The following is a 20,619-nucleotide window of genomic DNA, read 5'->3' as shown; positions in this document are numbered from 1 at the left end:
TGTTTTGTGTCTCTTTGTAGTTGTTTTGTGTCTCTTTGTGGTTGTTTTATGTTTCTTTGTAGTTGTTTTGTGTCTCTTTGTGGTTGTTTTGTGTCTTTGTGGTTGTTTTGTGTCTCTTTGTAGTTGTTTTGTCTCTTTGTGGTTGTTTTGTGTCTCTTTGTGGTTGTTTTGTCTCTTTGTAGTTGTTTTGTGTCTCTATGTGGTTGTTTTGTGTCTCTTTGTGGTTGTTTTGTGTCTCTTTGTAGTTATTTTGTGTCTTTTGTGGTTGTTTTGTGCCTCTTTGTGGTTGTTTTGTGTCTCTTTGTGGTTGTTTTGTGTCTCTTTGTAGTTGTTTTGTGTCTCTTTGTAGTTGTTTTGTGTCTCTTTGTAGTTGTTTTGTGTCTGTTTGTGGTTGTTTTGTGTCTCTTTGTGGTTGTTTTGTGTCTCTTTGTAATTGTTTTGTGTCTCTTTGTGGTTGTTTTGTGTCTCTTTGTAGTTGTTTTGTGTCTCTTTGTGGTTGTTTTGTGTCTCTTTGTAGTTGTTTTGTGTCTCTTTGTAGTTGCTTTGTGTCTCTTTGTGGTTGTTTTGTTTCTCTTTGTGGTTGTTTTGTGTCTCTTTGTAGTTGTTTTGTGTCTCTTTGTAGTTGTTTTGTGTCTCTTTGTGGTTGTTTTGTGTCTCTTTGTGGTTGTTTTTATGTCTCTTTGTAGTTGTTTTGTGTCTCTTTGTGGTTGTTTTGTGTCTTTTGTGGTTGTTTTGTGTCTCTTTGTGGTTGTTTTGTGTCTCTTTGTAGTTGTTTTGTGTGTCTTTGTGGTTGTTTTGCGTCTCTTTGTGGTTGTTTTGCGTCTCTTTGTGGTTGTTTTGTGTCTCTTTGTGGTTGTTTTGTGTCTCTTTGTGGTTGTTTTTATGTCTCTTTGTAGTTGTTTTGTGTCTCTTTGTGGTTGTTTTGTGTCTTTTGTGGTTGTTTTGTGTCTCTTTGTGGTTCTTTTGTGTTTATATATTCTTTCCAGCTTCCTTTTGTGCTGTTTTGGTATTTTTTGTGTAAATTATGAGTTTGATATCGTCATGAATATTTCATAAAGAAGAGGGGTTATTAAAGATACAAGCACACACACACACACACACACACACACACACACACACACACACACGCACACGCGCACACACACACACACACACACACACACACACACACACATGGATTTCCTGCAGTTCAATGCTGCAAAGGATTATGGGGCGACAGTTAGGCTCTATTTGTGTGTGTGTGTGTGTGTGTGTGTGTGTGTGTGTGTGTGTGTGTGTGTGTGTGTGTGTGTGTGTGTGCGTGCGCGCGCGAGTGCGTGTGTGTGTGTGTGCGTGTGTTTGTGTGTGTGTGTGTGTGTGCGTGTGTTTGTGTGTGTGTCTTGTGACACCGTGGTGGCTGTTTGTAACTGTCACTGACAGAAGGAGGGACAAATGAACCTTTCTTTCTTTCTTTTGTGTCTCTTTGTGGTTGTTTATTTGTCTCTTTGTGGTTGTTTCTTGTATCTTTGTGGTTGTTTCTTGTATCTTTATGCTAATTCTGTGTCTTTGTGGTCGTTTAGCATCTTTTCATAGTTGTTTTGCGTCTCTTTCCCATAATTGAAGGTGTCTGTGGTAGTTTGAGTCTTTATGTGGTCATTTTATGTCCCTTAGTAGTAATTATGTGTCTAGTTGTGGTAGTTTCTTGTCTCCTTGTGGTCGTTTTGAGTCTTTTTGCCTCTCTTTGTGGTCGTTTCTTGTATCTTTGTGGTTGTGTTGTCTCTTCGTGGTCGTTGTGTGGCGTCTGATTTCCCGTCCGATCATAAATCTGAACTCTTCCCTAAAGGCCGTCGTGCAGTAATCCACCCTGAGCTGTGGATCCTCAGCCCAGGCTCTGCTCACTGAAGTGACGTACCTCCTGTTACTGTTAGCGCTCAGGATGCTAACGTGCAGGACATACAGGCCTGATAGCACACACACACACACACACACACACACACACACACACACACGCACACACACACACACACACACACACACACACACACGCACTTGTATTTGCTGCATGCTGAGGTGGATCAGTCCTTCCTCCTCCACCCTCGTCCATCCTCATGTCCTCCATCCCTCCTCAGTCTCTCCACTCATCCCTCTCTCTCAGGGAAGCACACCACGCTACAGATGCTGTTGTCATCCCCAAACATTCCTCCATCCCTCCCTCCATCCCTCCATCCATCCATCCCTCCGTCCTCTCCCCCCTCCACACCCCGCTGTAGAGATTAAATCCAGCACTCACCATGTTTTCCAGAGACGCAGCGACGAGTGTGTGTGTGATTTTTCCATCCTGGAGCCATCGCGTCATGACAGCGTCTTGTTTGCTCCCTCTCTCCTGTGAGTGTGTGTGTGTGTGTGTGTGTGTGTGTGTGTGTGTGTGTGAGTGTGTGTGTGTGTGGGAGGGGGTATCATCGTCACGGCAACACCAGCAGCTTGCAGCAGCAGCAGCACCAGACGGAGGAGAGAGAGAGGAGAGGAGAGAGGGATGAGGGGGGGAGGATCCATCGAGCCTCGCTGCAGCATCCACCAATGAGGAGCAAGAGGCGGGACCTGACGGGTCATCCGTTTAATTTTATTATTATATTTATTTTTATTATTATTTTATTCAAATATCAAATCCACTTTGTGAAATGAAACTGATGATTTTCCAGATTTAATTCTGAACATTATTATAATTCATAATAAAACCAGATTCATTGATTCTAATGTATTTTTATTAAATAACATTAATATTGTTACTTATGCAATTATTGTCTCATGCTAATTATATTAAATTATTACTAATAATGAATTTTAGGAGCATAAACGTGTGCTAAAGTGTCCTCTAGGAGCATAAACGTGTGTTCAAGTGTCCTCTAGGAGCATTAACGTGTGTTAAAGTGTAGGAGCATAAACGTGTGTTAAAGTGTCCTCTAGGAGCATAAACGTGTGCTAAAGTGTCCTCTAGGAGCATAAACGTGTGCTAAAGTGTCCTCTAGGAGCCAAAACGTGTGCTAAAGTGTCCTCTAGGAGCATAAACGTGTGTTAAAGTGTCCTCTAGGAGCATAAACGTGTGTTAAAGTGTCCTCTAGGAGACTAAACGTGTGTTAAAGTGACCTCTAGGAGCATAAACGTGTGCTAAAGTGTCCTCTAGGAGCATAAACGTGTGCTAAAGTGTCCTCTAGGAGCATAAACGTGTGCTAAAGTGTCCTCTAGGAGCATAAACGTGTGTTAAAGTGTCCTCTAGGAGCATAAACGTGTGTTAAAGTGTCCTCTAGGAGCATAAACATGTGCTAAAGTGTCCTCTAGGAGCATAAACGTGTGCTAAAGTGTCCTCTAGGAGCATAAACGTGTGTTAAAGTGTCCTCTAGGAGCATAAACGTGTGCTAAAGTGTCCTCTAGGAGCATAAACGTGTGTTAAAGTGTCCTCTAGGAGCATAAAGGTGTGTTAAAGTGTCCTCTAGGAGCCTAAACGTGTGTTAAAGTGTCCTCTAGGAGCATAAACGTGTGCTAAAGTGTCCTCTAGGAGCATAAACGTGTGCTAAAGTGTCCTCTAGGAGCATAAACGTGTGCTAAAGTGTCCTCTAGGAGCATGAACGTGTGCTAAAGTGTCCTCTAGGAGCATAAACGTGTGTTAGAGTGTCCTCTAGGAGCATAAACGTGTGTTAAAGTGTCCTCTAGGAGCCTAAACGTGTGTTAAAGTGTCCTCTAGGAGCATAAACGTGTGTTAAAGTGTCCTCTAGGAGCATAAACGTGTGTTAAAGTGTCCTCTAGGAGCCTAAACGTGTGTTAAAGTGTCCTCTAGGAGCATAAACGTGTGCTAAAGTGTCCTCTAGGAGCATAAATGTGTGTTAAAGTGTCCTCTAGGAGCATAAACGTGTGTTAAAGTGTCCACTAGGAGTCTGTGCACGCCCCTGCGCTTGTAACCGTGTGTGTGTGTGTGGCTGTAATACCCAGTTGCGCCTCCGCTCCGCTAGGTGGCGGTGGAGCGCCCTGCAGCCGTTCACCGGCGGCCATGACGGGATAAAGGGAAGAGCGAACCCCCGCCAGAGTCATTTCACCGGAGCAGAGATCGAGAACGGACGCGTCCACATCTAACCGGTAAATATGACCGCGGATGGCTCACGTTAGTGCTCAAATATGAACGTATACGGTTTAATAACATCACATAGAAGAGAAAGATGGCGGCGTTTCTCACGGATGGGGAGTTTAATCGGCGGATGGTCGCAGATTGTTCCAGAGCCGCTGAGACGGAGCGACACGCTGCAGCTATTTAACACCTGGTTTCTCAGTGAATCTGCTGTTAAACAGAGTTAAAGTTAATAACTGCGGATTAAATTAAGCCTTCTTATTAAAACATAAGCAATAATCCGTGTGAAATATCTTTATTCTTGCTGTAACGTGAGGATTTGAAGCTTCAGCCCCGTGACGTCAGTTGGTGTTAAATTAATCTGAAGATTTAAGATTATATTTTATTATTTAAACTAAAATAAAAAGGCTTTAAAACTCCTGTTTGAGTTCCAGTAGTTTCCAGAGTTGTTTCCATGGTAACCTCAAAAAACGTGAAAGTATCGCGAGATGTTTAATCTGAATATAGGTGCTCGCTTAAGAAAGTCTCGCGATATTTTAGTGAGACCAGTTTCTTACACGTGGTGGTCAAAGGAGATGTTCACAGCAACATCCAACTGCATTATTCAGATAAAACCCTCATTTATCATTGCTTAACCTGCCAATTATGGTCTTTTATGGTAGTTTGACTCATTAAATATATTAAAAATAATATAGATGTCTTTTGTTTTCAGTTAATTTTGATTAAAAAAGCAGGAAATCTCCAGATATGAGGCTGAGTTTTGACTTTGTTTCATGAAATATTCCTTTATCAGAATTATTGTCACCAGTTGCAACAATTTTTCTTTAATTATTTCTGTCTAACGCACAAATATAATCGACTGTTGCGTCTTGGCTTCACCCCTGGATCTGGATTATTCCCTGAAATATTCCCCAGCTCAGAGTTTAAACATGTTAAGTTTCCCTTGACCCGTGCGTGCTTCTGCGCTGTGATGACATGATTTCCTGCCATTCGTAGTTTCCTCCAGAGGTCTCACGACCAAAGACGGCCCAATCCTTCCTTGGATGTCTGAGCGCTTTGAGAACGAAGCAGCACATGTCAAAAAGGAGAATTTAACCCAAGTCGCAGACGTGCGAGCGTTCAAAATGACGTGCTCCTTCATGTTTCCTGATCTGTGTGTCCTTCAGGGCCACCGTACGGACGCATCTCACAATGGACGATATGGTCAGTTCCCCAGGAGGCGGAGCTGCATCGGCGCTGCTGAGCCCCGACGCCGGTGAGCCGACCACGTTAATGACCTCCTTGGATGTCTTAGCGAGCGCTGAGTCTGTGACTTGTCTCTTGACGCCTCTCTGATGCCAGAACTGACGTCTACGCCCTCCTCTCTGTCAGGGTGAACGTCTCCGCGGCGCCGCAGACTCAAATCAACGCGGATGTCCCCGGATGACGGCGATCGGCGCCTGTGCAGCTGGTGCGTCTGGTTTTAAAGACTGTAACGTGTTTGTTGTGTGGTTCGCTGTGATGACATGATTTCCTGCCATTCGTAGTTTCCTCCAGAGGTCTCACGACCAAAGACGGCCCAATCCTTCCTTGGATGTCTGAGCGACCAAAGGAACGAGGATTAGCAGCGTTTATTTAAATATTTGTCATAAATCAAATGCATCGTCTCTTTACTTTCAGGCTGGAGGTGAAGTGAACGCCTGGATGTCTCTTTGAAGGCCGTCAGCTGAAGGAGCAGCAGCAGCAGCAGCAGGAGGACGAGGTGTGTGTGTGTGTTTAAACTTTATTTCACTGGATTAAATCAGGATTAAAAGCCGACTGAGACTCAGTGGTTTTGGTCTTTTACAAAGTTAAGTGTCAGAAAATCAGGATTTAAACTTAAACACAATGGTTTGAAACAGTAGAATGCGTCTGTGTAAAGACGCACCGTGCACCAGTAAAGCAACGTTTCCTCCCCTGCTGAAAATAATAATATATATAAATAAACTTAATTAGAAATAAAGAACCATTTTTACACTGAATGCAGCACGACATCTTAAATCTAAGATGGTGGGCACATAATAATGACTTAAAATAACCTCAGTTCACATATTCGCCCTCAGATGTCCATATTTGCTAGTTTCATATTTGTAATGAAGTAATTTCACAAAAGGGAATAAAACCAACACACTGAAGCTTATGAACTTATTTGGAAACACATTTTTCAAGGCGTTCTATAATTGTAAAAGACTTTCAGCAAAGTCAGAGATGGAGACGGCTTTAAAATGACTTAAAATGATCAAAATGACTAAAAATAGATGCAAAACCACCACAAAAAGATGCAAAATGACTAAAAATAGAAGCAAAACCACCACAAAAGGATGCAAAATGACTGAAAATAGATGCTAAATGACCTCTAAATGATACTAAAGGACCTCTAAATCACCACATGAATGGCTGCCGGAGATGGAGGCGGCTCTAAATTGCGTTTAAGTGGTTTGAGACTTTTAAACCTTGTGGGAGCTCTGATTCGCCGTGATGACATGATTTCCTGCCATTCGTAGTTTCCTCCAGAGGTCTCACGACCAAAGACGGCCCAATCCTTCCTTGGATGTCTGAGCGAATCAAAACCCAGCAAACTTGTGTTTTTTATCTGTCTTTGGCTCCATGACTCACCTCATCACGTCTCTGCAGGGCGCCGGTCTCTGCGGTCCCATGTCTCTGCAGGGTGCAGGTCTCTGCAGGGTGCAGGTCTCTGCAGGCTGAGGTCTCTGCGGGCTACGGTCTCTGGGATGGAGGTCTCTGCAGGTGCGCTCTGTCCGCTCAGAGGAGGCGCTTGGTTCCCGGTACGTTGTGTTTTTCTTGTTTGTGGTGTAAAGTTGTCGGCAGTTCGCTGTGATGACATGATTTCCTGCCATTCGTAGTTTCCTCCTGAGGTCTCACGACCAAAGACGGCCCAATCCTTCCTTGGATGTCTGAGCGAATCACAACTAAACAAACTTTTGTGTTTTTATCCGTCTCTGGCTCCATGACTCACCATCACACGTCTCTTTCAGGGCCCAGGTCTCTGGGGATGGAGGTCTCTGCAGGCTGAGGTCTCTGTGGATGCAGGTCTCTGCGGGCACGCTCCGTCGGCTCAGAGGAGGCGCTTGGTTCCCGGTACGTTGTGTTTTTCTTGTTTGTGGTGTAAAGTTGTCGGCGGCTCGCTGTGATGACATGATTTCCTGCCATTCGTAGTTTCCTCCGGAGGTCTCACGACCAAAGACGGCCCAATCCTTCCTTGGATGTCTGAGCGAATCACAACTAAGCAAGCGCTTGTGTATTTATCCGTCTTTGGCTTCATGACTCACTCCATATCACGTCTCTTTCAGGGCGCAGGTCTCTGGGATGGAGGTCTCTGTGGGCCCAGGTCTCTGGGATGGAGGTCTCTGTGGGCCCAGGTCTCTGCAGGCTGAGGTCTCTGTGGATGGAGGTCTCTGCGGGCATGCTCCGTCTGCTCAGAGGAGGCACGTGGTTCCAGGTACGCCGTGTTTTTCTCGTTGGTGTCGTAAAGTTGTCGGCGGCTCGCTGTGATGACATGATTTCCTGCCATTCGTAGTTTCCTCCAGAGGTCTCACGACCAAAGACGGCCCAATCCTTCCTTGGATGTCTGAGCGAATCAAAACGCAGCAAACTTTTGTGTTTTTTTATCTGTCTTTGGCTCCATGACTCACCATCACACGTCTCTTTCAGGATGCAGGTCTCTGGGATGGAGGTCTCTGCAGTCTTTGTTGGTGCAGGTCTCTGCGGGCACGCTCCGTCCGCTCAGAGGAGGCGCTTGGTTCCCGGTACGTCGTGTTTTTCTTGTTCGTGGCGTAAAGTTGTCGGCGGCTCGCTGTGATGACATGATTTCCTGCCATTCGTAGTTTCCTCCGGAGGTCTCACGACCAAAGACGGCCCAATCCTTCCTTGGATGTCTGAGCGAGCTCACGTCGGCCTCTGAAACACTCTGCTGCAGGTTTTGTCCGTCAGCTGACCCTCTTTCCTTTTGTCCCTTCAGGTCCTCCGTACCACCTGGAGCCGGTGAATCGAGGTTCTCTTCACTGAGGACTTTCTACCGTCTGTTTGTTCACACGTAAATAAAGATCTTAATGTTACTCAAGTGGAATTTCTCCTTTTTGGTGTTTTAATTTCTCTCACACTGAAAACACAGAAGCAGGAGATGATGTCATTTTCTGTTCAGTCGTCTTTAGACCGTTTAATCCAAGGATATACATTATTTCATTACTTTGACACTTGTGGGCTGCCTTAATTCATTAGAATAAAACGATATAAACTGATTACATCATTATACTTGTGGGCCTCATAATGAATAATACAATATGATACCTTATATTATGGCACTCGTGGGCCTCCGTTATAAATGATACATGAGTTTACATTACCTAAAATATGACCATTTGAGCCTCCATAATAAGTTATAATACAATATACATTGCTCTATAATTATACCATTTTAATTATTACACTATTACACACCCCCATTTAACAACAGTTGTGGCCCTCCATAATATATTTAAATATACTTCTGAGATATTTTACACTCTTTGACCTCCATTTTAATTATATTGCCATTCATTAAACCATGACACTTTTGAGCCTCCCTAATACATGAAAATACAATATTTTGCATTGCTACAGCATCATTGTGACACTCGTGGGCCTCCGTAATCAATTACAAAACAATCATACATTACTATTTCATCAATTTATTGTGGCACTTGTGGGCCTCCGTAACACAACACAATAATATACATTGCTTTGTAATATTTTAACACTCTTGAACCTCCATTTTAGTTATAATATATATTGCTATCTCACTCTTGAGCCACCTTAATAAATTGTGACACTCGTGGGCCTCCGTAACACATTTAATACTCGTTAGTATTCAATAAAATTATGACACTTGTGGACTTCCATAATGCATTTTATCACAATATTATACATTTCTATTTAATTGCATTATGACACTCGTGAGCCTCCGTAACACGTTATGATATAATATACGTTACCATTTAATTAAGTTATGACACTCGTGGGCCTCCGTACAGGGGAGGCTGCTGTTAGCGCTGCCGTTAGCTCTGGTGCTAGCTCTGCCGTTAGCACCGGTGCTAGCTCTAGTGCTAGCTCTGCTGTCAGTTTGCTGTTAGCTCTGGTGCTAGCTCTGCTGTCAGTTTGCCGTTAGCTCCGGTGCTAGCTCTGCCGTTAGCGCCGGTGCTAGCTCTGCTGTCAGTTTGCCGTTAGCTCTGGTGCTAGCTCTGCTATTAGCTCTGGTGCTAGCTCTGCTGTCAGTTTGCCGTTAGCTCTGGTGCTAGCTCTGCTGGCTGCTGTGTGCCGGCTCTGTCGCACCGTTGGAGGATCAAAGCAGACAATGGCGGGTGTTCACGCGCAGGTGAGTCCGCTCCGGTCGGTAACGAAACTGCTCACACACTGAGAACCACACAGGTGACACTCATGACGTCTACATGGACAAAAACACAGGTAACGAGCTAACAAGCTAACAAGCTAACAGGCTCGTGTCAGCTGTGGACGTCAACACTCAGCAGCTGCTGGGACGTGGCAGCTCAGACGCCTTTTCACACACCTGAGTGTTTATTACGTGTTATTAACGTGTCATTGACCCCCGTGCACGTGCGCAGTGAGACCCACGAGCTGTTTCTGTGCTCTGTGTTCAGGACGACCTGCTGAAGATGACACACAGGGAGAACTGGAAGTGAGTATCAGCACTTTGACAGGGTGTGTTTGGTTTCCATCAGAGACACTGCAGCATCTGTGTGTGCGCGCCCTCTGACCTGCTCCCGCCCCACAAACACACTTTAACCCCCCCCCCCCCTCTCTCTCTCTCTCCCTGTCAGGGTGCAGCACGAGCGTCTGCATGTGAAGCACCGGGGTCACGAGGCCATGCACGCCGAGATGGTGATGATCCTCATCGCCACGCTGGTGGTGGCTCAGATCGTGCTGGTGCAGTGGAAGCAGCGGCACCACCGCTCCTACAACGTGAGTGTGGAGAAGAGAATACGGAGGATCAGAGGTGGTTCAAAGATGTCAAGTGTGATTAAAACCGTCCCGTCTCCTCCTCAGCTGGTGACGCTGGTCCAGATGTGGGTGGTGCCTCTTTACTTCACCATCAAACTGTACTGGTGGAGGTTTCTGTCCATGTGGGGCATGTTCTCCGTCGTCACCAGCTACGTCATCTTCAGAGCCACGCGCAAGCCGCTGGCCTGCAGGACGCCGAGGTGAGGGCGATGGTGGAGGCTCTAAAACGCCCCCGTGCTTATTCAGGTCCACGCGGCTGTGGACCTCAGAAAGACAGAGTCATGGAGGAGGGGAAGAAAGGGTTCACGTTCACGGCGTGGCGTTAAAACATTAGCTGCAGCGGGGCGAAGGGGAGATCTACTGGTCTAACTGCAGCCGCCGGGGTTCAACTCCACCCTGTCTACACCTGCCCTGTCCACAGAGACGCAACACCAGCACAAAGAGATGCAAAATGACTAAAAGTAGATGCAACACCACCACAAAAAGATGCAAAATGACTAAAAATAGATGCAAAACCACCACAAAAAGATGCAAAATGACTAAAAAGTAGATGCAAAATCACCACAAAAAGATGCAAAATGACTAAAAATAGATGCAAAACCTCCACAAAAAGATGCAAAATGACTAAAAATAGATGCAAAACCACCACAAAAAGATGCAAAATGACTAAAAATAGATGCAAAACCAGCACAAAAAGATGGAAAATGACTAAAATTAGTTGCAAAACCAGCACAAAGAGATGCAAGATGACTAAAAATAGATGCAAAACCACCACAAAAAGATGCAAAATGACTAAAAATAGATGCAAAACCACCACAAAAAGATGCAAAATGACTAAAAATAGATGCAACACCACCACAAAAAGATGCAAACTGACTACAAATAGATGCAAAACCACCACAAAAAGATGCAAAATGACTAAAAATAGATGCAAAATCACCACAAAAAGATGCAAAATGACTAAAAATAGATGCAAAACCACCACAAAAAGATGCAAAATGACTAAAAATAGATGCAAAACCACCACAAAAAGATGCAAAATGACTAAAAATAGATGCAAAACCACCACAAAAAGATGCAAAATGACTAAAAAGTAGATGCAAAATCACCACAAAAAGATGCAAAATGACTAAAAATAGATGCAAAACCTCCACAAAAAGATGCAAAATGACTAAAAATAGATGCAAAACCACCACAAAAAGATGCAAAATGACTAAAAATAGATGCAAAACCAGCACAAAAAGATGGAAAATGACTAAAATTAGTTGCAAAACCAGCACAAAGAGATGCAAGATGACTAAAAATAGATGCAAAACCACCACAAAAAGATGCAAAATGACTAAAAATAGATGCAAAACCACCACAAAAAGATGCAAAATGACTAAAAATAGATGCAAAACCACCACAAAAAGATGCAAAATGACTAAAAATAGATGCTAAACCAGCACAAAAAGATGCAAAATTACTACGTAGAGGGAGGGGGGGCCTCGAAGACGGCGGGGGGCTCTCTCCGTGCGCAGGCTGAGGAAATGAGCTGCAGCGATCGGCCGTTTAAATCACTTCGTCAGCAGAACACGAGTCGTGTGTTTCCAGAACTCTCTAATCTCTTCTCTCCGTGTTCTCCAGGATGGTCTACAAGTGGTTCCTGCTCATCTACAAGCTGAGCTACGCGGTGGGCGTCCTCGGGTACCTCGCCATCATGTTCACCATGTTTGGCTTCAACGTCTTCTTCAGGTGAGCCGCCTCTGCAGCTGTGTCGCCGTCGCTCACTCACACTTAAATCCTGGACTTTTTTTGGTTGAAAAACGACTGAAACGACTAAAGAAAGTCTCCACTTAGTGCGCCCTCCCACTGTGCCTCCGTCCCATGCCCCGTGCTTTAGGGTCCTTGTCCCCCCCTCCAGGCCCGTTTGTACTCACACTACCTGGGCCTCGGAGAATGCTTCTTGTTGCCTATACGTCATCACGCCGTAACACGTCACACGCATTGATGACGTCATGGCGATGCGTGGCTTTGTTTCCAGATCTTTCCGTAGACCTCTGAGTTTTTGTGCGTCTTGTCGACTGTTTTTGAATCTTTTCATCGACCAAATCTGCAGTAAACACTCCACCTCCGCATCACACCAACGTGAACCTTTCACCGCCATTGTTTGAAATGTCCGCGCATGGTCCCTCCTTCTTTTTTCTACGTCCCAACAGGCGCACAGGAAATGACCTCAGAACCGCCGTAGGCCTCGTGCTCGTACACGTGCGCACGCTCGTGCTCGTACACGTGCAAACGTGCCTTACTAAAGCCCACCTCTCCCAAACGGCTGACCGCAGTTATGCGCGGAGCGGTTGCACTCACACTGGTCAAACGCACCAGGCTTTAGCTGAAACAACGGTTTTTGCGCGGTGCGGAAGGACAGTGTGAGTGCGCCATCACTGAACGGTGGACGGATCCAATGGTTGAACAGTTAAACTGAAGGTTTTGCGTCGGTAAAGCTTTAAATTGTGTTTTCTCTACGTTTGTGTTTCCTGTGTGTGCAGGATCAAGGCGGAGGACTCCATGGACGTGGGCGTCATCATGCTGTTCTACGGACTTTACTACGGCGTCATGGGCAGAGACTTTGCTGAAATCTGCTCCGACTACATGGCTTCCACCATCGGGGTGGGCTTTGCTTTTATATCATTCATCCCTCGTGAGAATGTACCGGAAGTTTCTGTGTTTGAACCGTGAAAGTGTGAACTTCCTGCATCAAGACGCTCCCTGTAGCTGCAGAACGTGCCTGATCGTCACGGGGTTTTTACGCTTTCCCTCGGGATCAAACGGGGGCTCCTAAATGCTAACGCCGAATGCTAACGCTGAATGCTAATTATGAGCTAAGCTGTGCAAAGTCTGCGGCCTGTTGTTGAACCTTCTTTCCGTGTGTTCAGTACTACAACAAGGGAGGCATGCCCAGCAGGAGCCTGAGCGACGACATCTGCGCCGTGTGCGCCCAGAGGATCCTGGTGGACGTGGAGGAGGAAGGGTTCATAGAGGACACGTACCAGCTCTCCTGCGGACACATGTATCCTCCCACAGAGCCGATCCCTGCAGGACACAAGGCTTTTTGTTAAGGACATGTATTAGAAACGCAGTTTACCGTCGTACAGGAGATATAAGTCGCGTTTCTTGTTCTAAGCTGTTGTCACAGATTTTCCCGGTGTGGGATCAATGATCTGTGTGAGCATCGACCACCGTGACGAACGTCGTCTTGGTTAAATGAAGGATAATAGAGAAAAGGCATCGGTTCCTCCAGGAGCCGTTAAAAAATCAGGTCTTAGAAGCTGGAACCTGTAAAAACCAGACTTTCTGCTCGAAAATGACTCGAAAATCTAAATTATGCAGATTCATTTTCTGTGGATTCTGTAAATCGACGTATTCTGACTGAACACTGGATCCAAAACCACCACATCCGCACTATAAGTTGCACCTAAAAACCTTCACATGTCTCCAAAGCCGACAGTGCTCCTTATAACCCGGTGCTCCTTATATATGGACCCATATTGAGCCACAACAGGTCTCCAACTACGACTCTATTTTCCCCGTAGAAGAAGTAACGCGCGGTGCATGTTGAGATATACGACTGCGTGAAGCGTGCCGTTTCATTTCCATGTGTGTGTTTGTGTAAAGAGCCCAAAATGGCTCCTGTTAAGAGACACGCTTACCACGCAGAGTTTACACTCAAGGCCATTAGTCACGCAGTAGAACACGGGAATAGAGCAGCAGCCAGAGAGCTGAACATGAACCAATCAATGGTGCCGAAGTGGAGGAAGCAACAAGACGACCTGCGCCGAGTAAAGAAGACTAAACAGAGTTTAGAGGGAACAGAGCGAGACGGCTGCAGCTGGAGGACAAACTCCAACAGTGGGTTGTTGAACAGAGAGCAGCAAGTAGAAGAGTCCGTACGATCACTGTTCCACTGAAGGCAACAGCGCTAGCACGCCAACTTAGCATCAATGAGTTTAGAGGCGGTCCTTAACGTAACCCCAGCCTCGACTGTAGCGTCTGTTCTATGCGCCTTATAATTACAACAGCGCTAGCCAAGACTATCCAGCTGCAGACCCGGAGCACGAGCCCCTCACTTGAAAAAAAAAACTTTGGCGTCGCTTCCGTCAAGCGAGGGGCTTGTGTCAAGTGAGGGGCTCGTGCTCCGGGTCTGCAGCTGGATGCTACTCGCGCTAGCACGCCAACTTTACATCGATTAATTTAGAGGCGGTCCTTAACGTAACCCCAGCCTTGACTGTAGCGTCTGTTCTATGCGCCTTACAGTGCGGAAAATACGGTACTTTATTATTTATTATTTTTAGAAAGTGTGGTATAAATGTGTGACACCCCCCCCCCCCCCAGTATTTTCTTTAACTTGCCCCGCCCCCTTCAGATTCCACGAGTTCTGCATCCGCGGCTGGTGCATCGTGGGTAAGAAGCAGACGTGTCCGTACTGCAACGAGAAGGTGGACTTGAAGAGGATGATGAACAACCCGTATCCTTGGGCCGAGGGTGGGAGGTCAAAAGACAGAGTTAGAGTGATGCAAACAAACACCGGCATCAAAGTTTAGGCTGATGGATCCAACTGTCAGCAAGGATGAGCTGCACACACACACACACACACACACACACACACACACACACACACACACACACACACACACACACACACACACACACACACACACACAGGAGTGGACACTTCATCTCCTAAAGCTGCGTTCACACCGGACGTGATGGGCGCAATTTAATCGCAAGAAACGACGCATCTCTTGATCATATTTGGATCCTGGCTCCATTGATGATCACATGATGATGTGAACTTGCTCATAAAATAACCACCGCGCTGCATCCTGTGTGTTGTTGAAGTCAGAGATACGTCGGGAAGCCAAAGGCGGCAGTTAGCGAGCTAACTCGCCTGGCCGTAGCTAACAGCAGCTCGGGGGGCCGGCGGTCTCCTGGACTGCAGCTTAATGCGTAATTCCAACGTGTTTGCGTCCCGGGGTCTTCTCCGGCATGAACATGCATCAAATGAGCCATGGAGACAGTTTTTGTCTCGACAGGGCGTCAAGCGAATTCACGTGAAAAGTCCCATATTTTCAACGTGCGCGATGAGGCAACGAATGCAACACGAGAGTTCTTGAAACCGCGTCCGTACATTGGCTTCGTCTGTCATCTAGTCACGTTCATGGCGTCCATCGTGTCCGGTCTGAACGCAGCTCTAGAGGCTTCCGCTCGGCAGAGATAAAAACGTCGGTGGGTAAAATACAATATGTATATTTATTTATCTGTTCAAGTTCATATCGCGTCTGTGGTTTTGTCTCCTTAACTCCTTCACCTCCTGCCAGCTGGGAGAAAACACACGTCCTGTACGGGCAGCTCCTCGATTGGCTCAGATACCTGGTCGCCTGGCAACCCATCATCATCGGAATTGTCCACGGGATCAACTTCACTCTGGGCCTCGAATAGAGCCCTGAGTAACTCCGCAAGTACGTCTGCAGAGCGGTGGAAAAAGTGCTAAAAGGACCTGCTTCTCCAGCCTTCTCTTTACTCCGTACGTGTCGCTGGACTGAGCGCTCGTGTCCAGCGGGCGGATCCCAGGAGGCCTCTGGGTCCCCGTGTGTGTGTGTGTGTGTGTGTGTGTGTGTGTGTGCGTGCAGAGGATAAAACCCTGATGCCAAACCCGCTGCCAACCTGAACTAGAATATTATTATAAGCACAGATCCAGTATTTGATCATTTCATAACGGAAGATGTGTCGAGTTTGGAACTTCTGGAGATGTTGCCTCATGCATGTTGTTGTTTTTTATCGTGATTAGTCATCGCTTTACTTTTTACTGTGTCATCAAAATGCCTTTGAACAAAACAGATTTATTTTGCACACCTCCCCACCGCTGGTTCTGCAGACACCGCTAACACGAGCACTCTTAGGGCCCGTCCACACGGAGACGCGTTTTCCTGTAACACACAACTTCAGTCTGGTTCGTTATCGGAGCCTGAAAACAGGATCTTTAGAAACCGGGTCCCAGAGTGTGAGGATTGTAAACGCCCCCCATGGCGTTGTGGTCTGGACGGTGAGAGCTCAGACTTTGTTAAAGGATGGCGTCATGGCCCCACCTCCGACCTCTGACCCCGCGGCGTCACATAACAACAACAGTGCTGCTGCGTGAGAGGACAGAGACGGACCCAGAGACTGTTTAGTGAACTGGACTCTGAGCCACATGCATGGGACTGAATGAGGCCCAGCACAGATTTCTCCCTTTTCCCTGATGCTCTGAATAAGGAGCTAAACTGCTCTAGGCTCTGTTTCTAAATCCAGTTCTAAGAATCTGTGACTAAAGGGCGCACTCACACTGTCCATTCGTACCGTACCCCGTGCTTTAGCGTGTTTGTCCCCCCCTCCCTCTTCCCCCACGGCCCAGGCCCGTTTGTTTTCACATTACTTGAAATGATCTGGGGCGCCGCGCGAATGCATGCGTCTCGCTTATAGGTCATCACCCCTCAGAGATTAAGTTTTGTCTGACACCAAATCTACTTGAAACACTCGGCATCGAACCACCACGAACCGTTCGGTGCATCTTTTTAAAGGTCCGTCGCGAGGAACAGACGCATATAAACAGACATCTGCCGTCAGTGCCCCCGCTCGTACACCTGCATCCTAAAGCCCACATTCTCTCAACCAGTCCGCGGCCAGGCACGGCACACTTGCCGACCGCGAACACTTGAACTCACACTGGTCAAAGGAACTAGACTTTAGCCGTGAAGCGTGCTTGGGCACAGTACAGATGGACAGTGTGAGTGCGCCCTAAATCTAGTGAGAAAATGCCCGCCTGTCAGTGCTTTGGTACGGGGAGGGGGGCTCACAGCAGCACCCTCTGCTCGTTGAGGACACATATACCCCTATTCGATCGAAGAGAACCCAGTTCTCCAAACAGGTTCTGAGATGGTTCCAGGGTTGAACCAGCCCAGAACCTGTTTGGTTTTCCACAGGTTAGAGAGCCCAGAGACGTCTGAGTACGTCTGAGGATTCCCCGGTCCAGTCGGTGGCTGTGAGGCACCGTAAAGCTGGTTGCCAACCGCGGCATCTTCAGGCCTAACAGCGACACTGGAGGCCTGCGTCGCCTGTTTCCAAATCTTGCTCCTGGCTTTACAAACCTTGATTGGCACACGAAAAGAGGGAACCTGTTATAATATGGGAACCTGTTTTCCTGGCTGTGAGCCGGTTCTTAGGCTGTCGAAACACGAAGAACTGGGTCGTGATTAGGCCCTCAAAACTGGTTCATCGAACAGGGCTATAACTGCAGAGTGACGGGTGCATCAGAGTCCAGAACAGCACCAAAGTCTTCACTAAGACCAGAACCAGGGACACGTTTGTCTCTAGGATGGAGGATGATTTGGAGAGGAACTCTCCGGTGTTTGGATTCTCCACAGCGTCTCCCCGTCTCTTCTTCTCCGTTGTTGGTGTGTTTCTGTGGCAGTTACAGCGCCACCTCCAGGCCTGGCATGGGTACTACAGCGTTTGGAGTCGCTGCACCTGGTTTCCTGTGGACGCAGAGATTTAGGATCCAGGACCAGGACCAGTGGACGGGGAACTTTTTAAGAACGATGGAGAAGGAAAAACAGGTTGTTTGCAACCGTGTGGGAGAACCCTCAATCTGCAGATCACATTAAGGGCGGTTCTGTCCGGACAGTTGTGGTGTTTACATGTCATTTAAATTTTGTTTACGAGAGAAATTTCATTTTGAAAAGTCCTGTTTTAATCTGTATGAAGCTGAAGTTGATGGTCATGACCCAAAGAACCAGGTCCAGGTCCAAGCGTGTGAACTGTGTTTCCTCAGGAGGGGGTCTGGAGTCTCCCTTAGAGAGAGGGGGAGAAGTTCAGCATCCGTGAGGAACTCGGAGTAGAGCCGCTGCTCCTTTGCGTTGAAAGGAGCCAGTTGAGGTGGTTCAGGATCATCTGGTAAGGATGAACCCTGGGCGCCTCCCTAGGGAGGTGTTCCAGGCACGTCCAGCTGGGAGGAGGCCTCGGGGAAGACCCAGGACCAGGTGGAGAGATTAGATCTCCACACTGGCCTGGGAACGCCTCAGGATCCCCCAGTTAGAGCTGGTTAATGTGGCCCGGGAAAGGGAAGTTTGGGGTCCCCTGCTGGAGCTGCTGCCCCCGAGACCTGATCCAGGATCAGAGGCTGAAGTTGATGCTAAACGGTCGACTTAATGCTCCGGCTGGAGGAAACTCTACTCCCGAGGGTCGGGATCATAGTGTGGGATCTGAAGACCAGAGAGAAACAGGTCCAGTGTCTTTGTGTCATCACTCTCCCAACATGGAAAACATCTCCATGCTTTCTTTTGCCAAACGCCTTGACTTTGCTTTCTTATCAAGACTGCTGCTGATGTTCACTTTGTATTTATTAAATATTTATAAAACCACATGAGAGGGTCAGATGCTGTGTTCATTCACAAACAAAATGACTCAGGGCGCACTCACACTGTTCCTCCGGCCCATGCCCCGGGCTTTAGGGTCATCACACCGTAACACATCACACGCATTGATGACGTCATGGCGATGCGTGGCTTTGTTTCCAGATCTTTCCGTAGACCTCGGAGTTTTTGTGCGTCTTGTCGACTGTTTTTGAATCTTTTCATCGACCAAATCTGCAGTAAACACTCCACCTCCGCATCACACCAACGTGAACCTTTCACCGCCATTGTTTGAAATGTCCGCGCATGGTCCCTCCTTCTTTTTTCTACGTCCCAACAGGCGCACAGGAAATGACCTCAGAGCCGCCGTAGGCCTCGCGCTCGTACAAGTCCGCACGCTCGTGCTCGTACATGTGCAAACGTGCTTTACTAAAGCCCACCTCTCCCAAACGGGCTGTGGACGGCAAGCGTGCCGCTCCTAGACGCGGTACGGTTGCACTCACACTGGTCTAAGGAACCAGACTTGACCCAAAAAACCTGTTTTGGCCCGGTGCGGAAGGACAGTGTGAGTGCGCCCAAACCAAAAACCACAAAGGGCTTTAAAGTTCCTTCACTGTCCTCTCCAGGGCCTGAAGTCAACTGTTTTGGCCACAGTGTTTTTTTGCCAGCCACATTTTTTTGTGCCTAAAACAAAGGTGAAGGAAATGCATCAGAATGGTTCTTGAACTTTTACAGAATCCACATTAAAGTGCTGATGACTTATTAACCAACTTAACTACATACTGACTCCCAGCTGCGTCTGAGCTGTGCGTTTAGAATAGAAGAGAGCAGAACTGAAAACAGCCAATCATCTCCCTGATTTTGTTTTTTCAGTTCACACCCGACTGAAATCCATGAGTCACTGTTCCTTTGTCACTGTCGACTCATTAGAGACCCAGGTTCAACTTTTTGTTTCACTTTAGATGAACACTAAACATTACATTTATAACAAATGACTTATACGTTTATGCTGCTTTTCAACATAAGACATATTTTGACTGAATAACATATAAACAATAACAATCATAACAGAAACCAAACTACATTACACAGAGTCAGGACTAAACATGGGATAGGTCTGCTCTGTGTCCCCAGAGTCAGGACTAAACATGGGACAGGTCTGCTCTGTGTCCCCAGAGTCAGGACTAAACATGGGACAGGTCTGCTCTGTGTCCCCAGAGTCAGGACTAACCATGGGACAGGTCTGCTCTATGTCCCCAGAGTCAGGACTAACCATGGGACAGGTCTGCTCTGTGTCCCCAGAGTCAGGACTAAACATGGTACAGGTCTGCTCTGTGTCCCCAGAGTCAGGGCTAAACATGGGACAGGTCTGCTCTACGTCCCCAGAGTCAGGACTAAACATGGGACAGGTCTGCTCTGTGTCCCCAGAGTCAGGACTAAACATGGGACAGGTCTGCTCTGTGTCCCCAGAGTCAGGACTAAACATGGGACATGTCTGCTCCGTGTCCCCAGAGTCAGGACTAAACATGGGACAGGTCTGCTCTGTGTCCCCAGAGTCAGGACTAAACATGGGACAGGTCTGCTCTGTGTCCCCAGAGTCAGGACTAAACATGGGACAGGTCTGCTCTGTGTCCCCAGAGTCAGGACTAAACATGGGACAGGTCTGCTCTGTGTCCCCAGAGTCAGGACTAAACATGGGACAGGTCTGCTCTGTGTCCCCAGAGTCAGGACTAACCATGGGACAGGTCTGCTCTATGTCCCCAGAGTCAGGACTAACCATGGGACAGGTCTGCTCTGTGTCCCCAGAGTCAGGACTAAACATGGTACAGGTCTGCTCTGTGTCCCCAGAGTCAGGGCTAAACATGGGACAGGTCTGCTCTACGTCCCCAGAGTCAGGACTAAACATGGGACAGGTCTGCTCTGTGTCCCCAGAGTCAGGACTAAACATGGGACAGGTCTGCTCTGTGTCCCCAGAGTCAGGACTAAACATGGGACATGTCTGCTCCGTGTCCCCAGAGTCAGGACTAAACATGGGACAGGTCTGCTCTGTGTCCCCAGAGTCAG

General features: G+C 47.2%; 2 protein-coding genes across 3 annotated transcripts; both read left to right on the top strand.

Annotated features, from left to right (window-relative positions):
* Nucleotides 1–4,069: 4,069 nt before the first annotated feature.
* On the top strand, nucleotides 4,070–8,201 carry LOC310963849 (uncharacterized protein). Of its 2 annotated transcripts, XM_083936793.1 has the most exons (9): nucleotides 4,070–4,107; nucleotides 5,263–5,351; nucleotides 5,468–5,546; nucleotides 5,756–5,837; nucleotides 6,749–6,900; nucleotides 7,111–7,213; nucleotides 7,426–7,574; nucleotides 7,787–7,881; nucleotides 8,094–8,201. In XM_083936793.1, the coding sequence occupies exons 5-9, from the start codon at nucleotides 6,847–6,849 to the stop codon at nucleotides 8,170–8,172; spliced, it is 480 nt and encodes a 159-aa protein (XP_083792919.1). In that variant the 5' UTR covers nucleotides 4,070–4,107; nucleotides 5,263–5,351; nucleotides 5,468–5,546; nucleotides 5,756–5,837; nucleotides 6,749–6,846; the 3' UTR covers nucleotides 8,173–8,201. The 2 variants fall into 2 exon arrangements, with proteins under 2 accessions (XP_083792919.1, XP_083792918.1); XM_083936792.1 differs by having other exon boundaries at nucleotides 4,072–4,107; nucleotides 5,263–5,546.
* Nucleotides 8,202–9,247: 1,046 nt separating this feature from the next.
* rnf175 (ring finger protein 175) lies at nucleotides 9,248–18,558 on the top strand. The gene is made up of 9 exons (XM_083936678.1): nucleotides 9,248–9,485; nucleotides 9,769–9,806; nucleotides 9,949–10,090; nucleotides 10,175–10,329; nucleotides 11,756–11,863; nucleotides 12,658–12,778; nucleotides 13,045–13,178; nucleotides 14,532–14,633; nucleotides 15,487–18,558. The coding sequence occupies exons 1-9, from the start codon at nucleotides 9,465–9,467 to the stop codon at nucleotides 15,605–15,607; spliced, it is 942 nt and encodes a 313-aa protein (XP_083792804.1). The 5' UTR covers nucleotides 9,248–9,464; the 3' UTR covers nucleotides 15,608–18,558.
* The last annotated feature ends 2,061 nt before the right edge of the window (nucleotides 18,559–20,619 follow it).

This window comes from Echiichthys vipera (assembly GCF_963691815.1).
Source record: "Echiichthys vipera genome assembly, chromosome: 22".
Classification (NCBI taxonomy): Eukaryota; Metazoa; Chordata; class Actinopteri; order Perciformes; family Trachinidae; genus Echiichthys; species Echiichthys vipera.
This window is presented reverse-complemented; position numbering and strand designations above follow the sequence as displayed.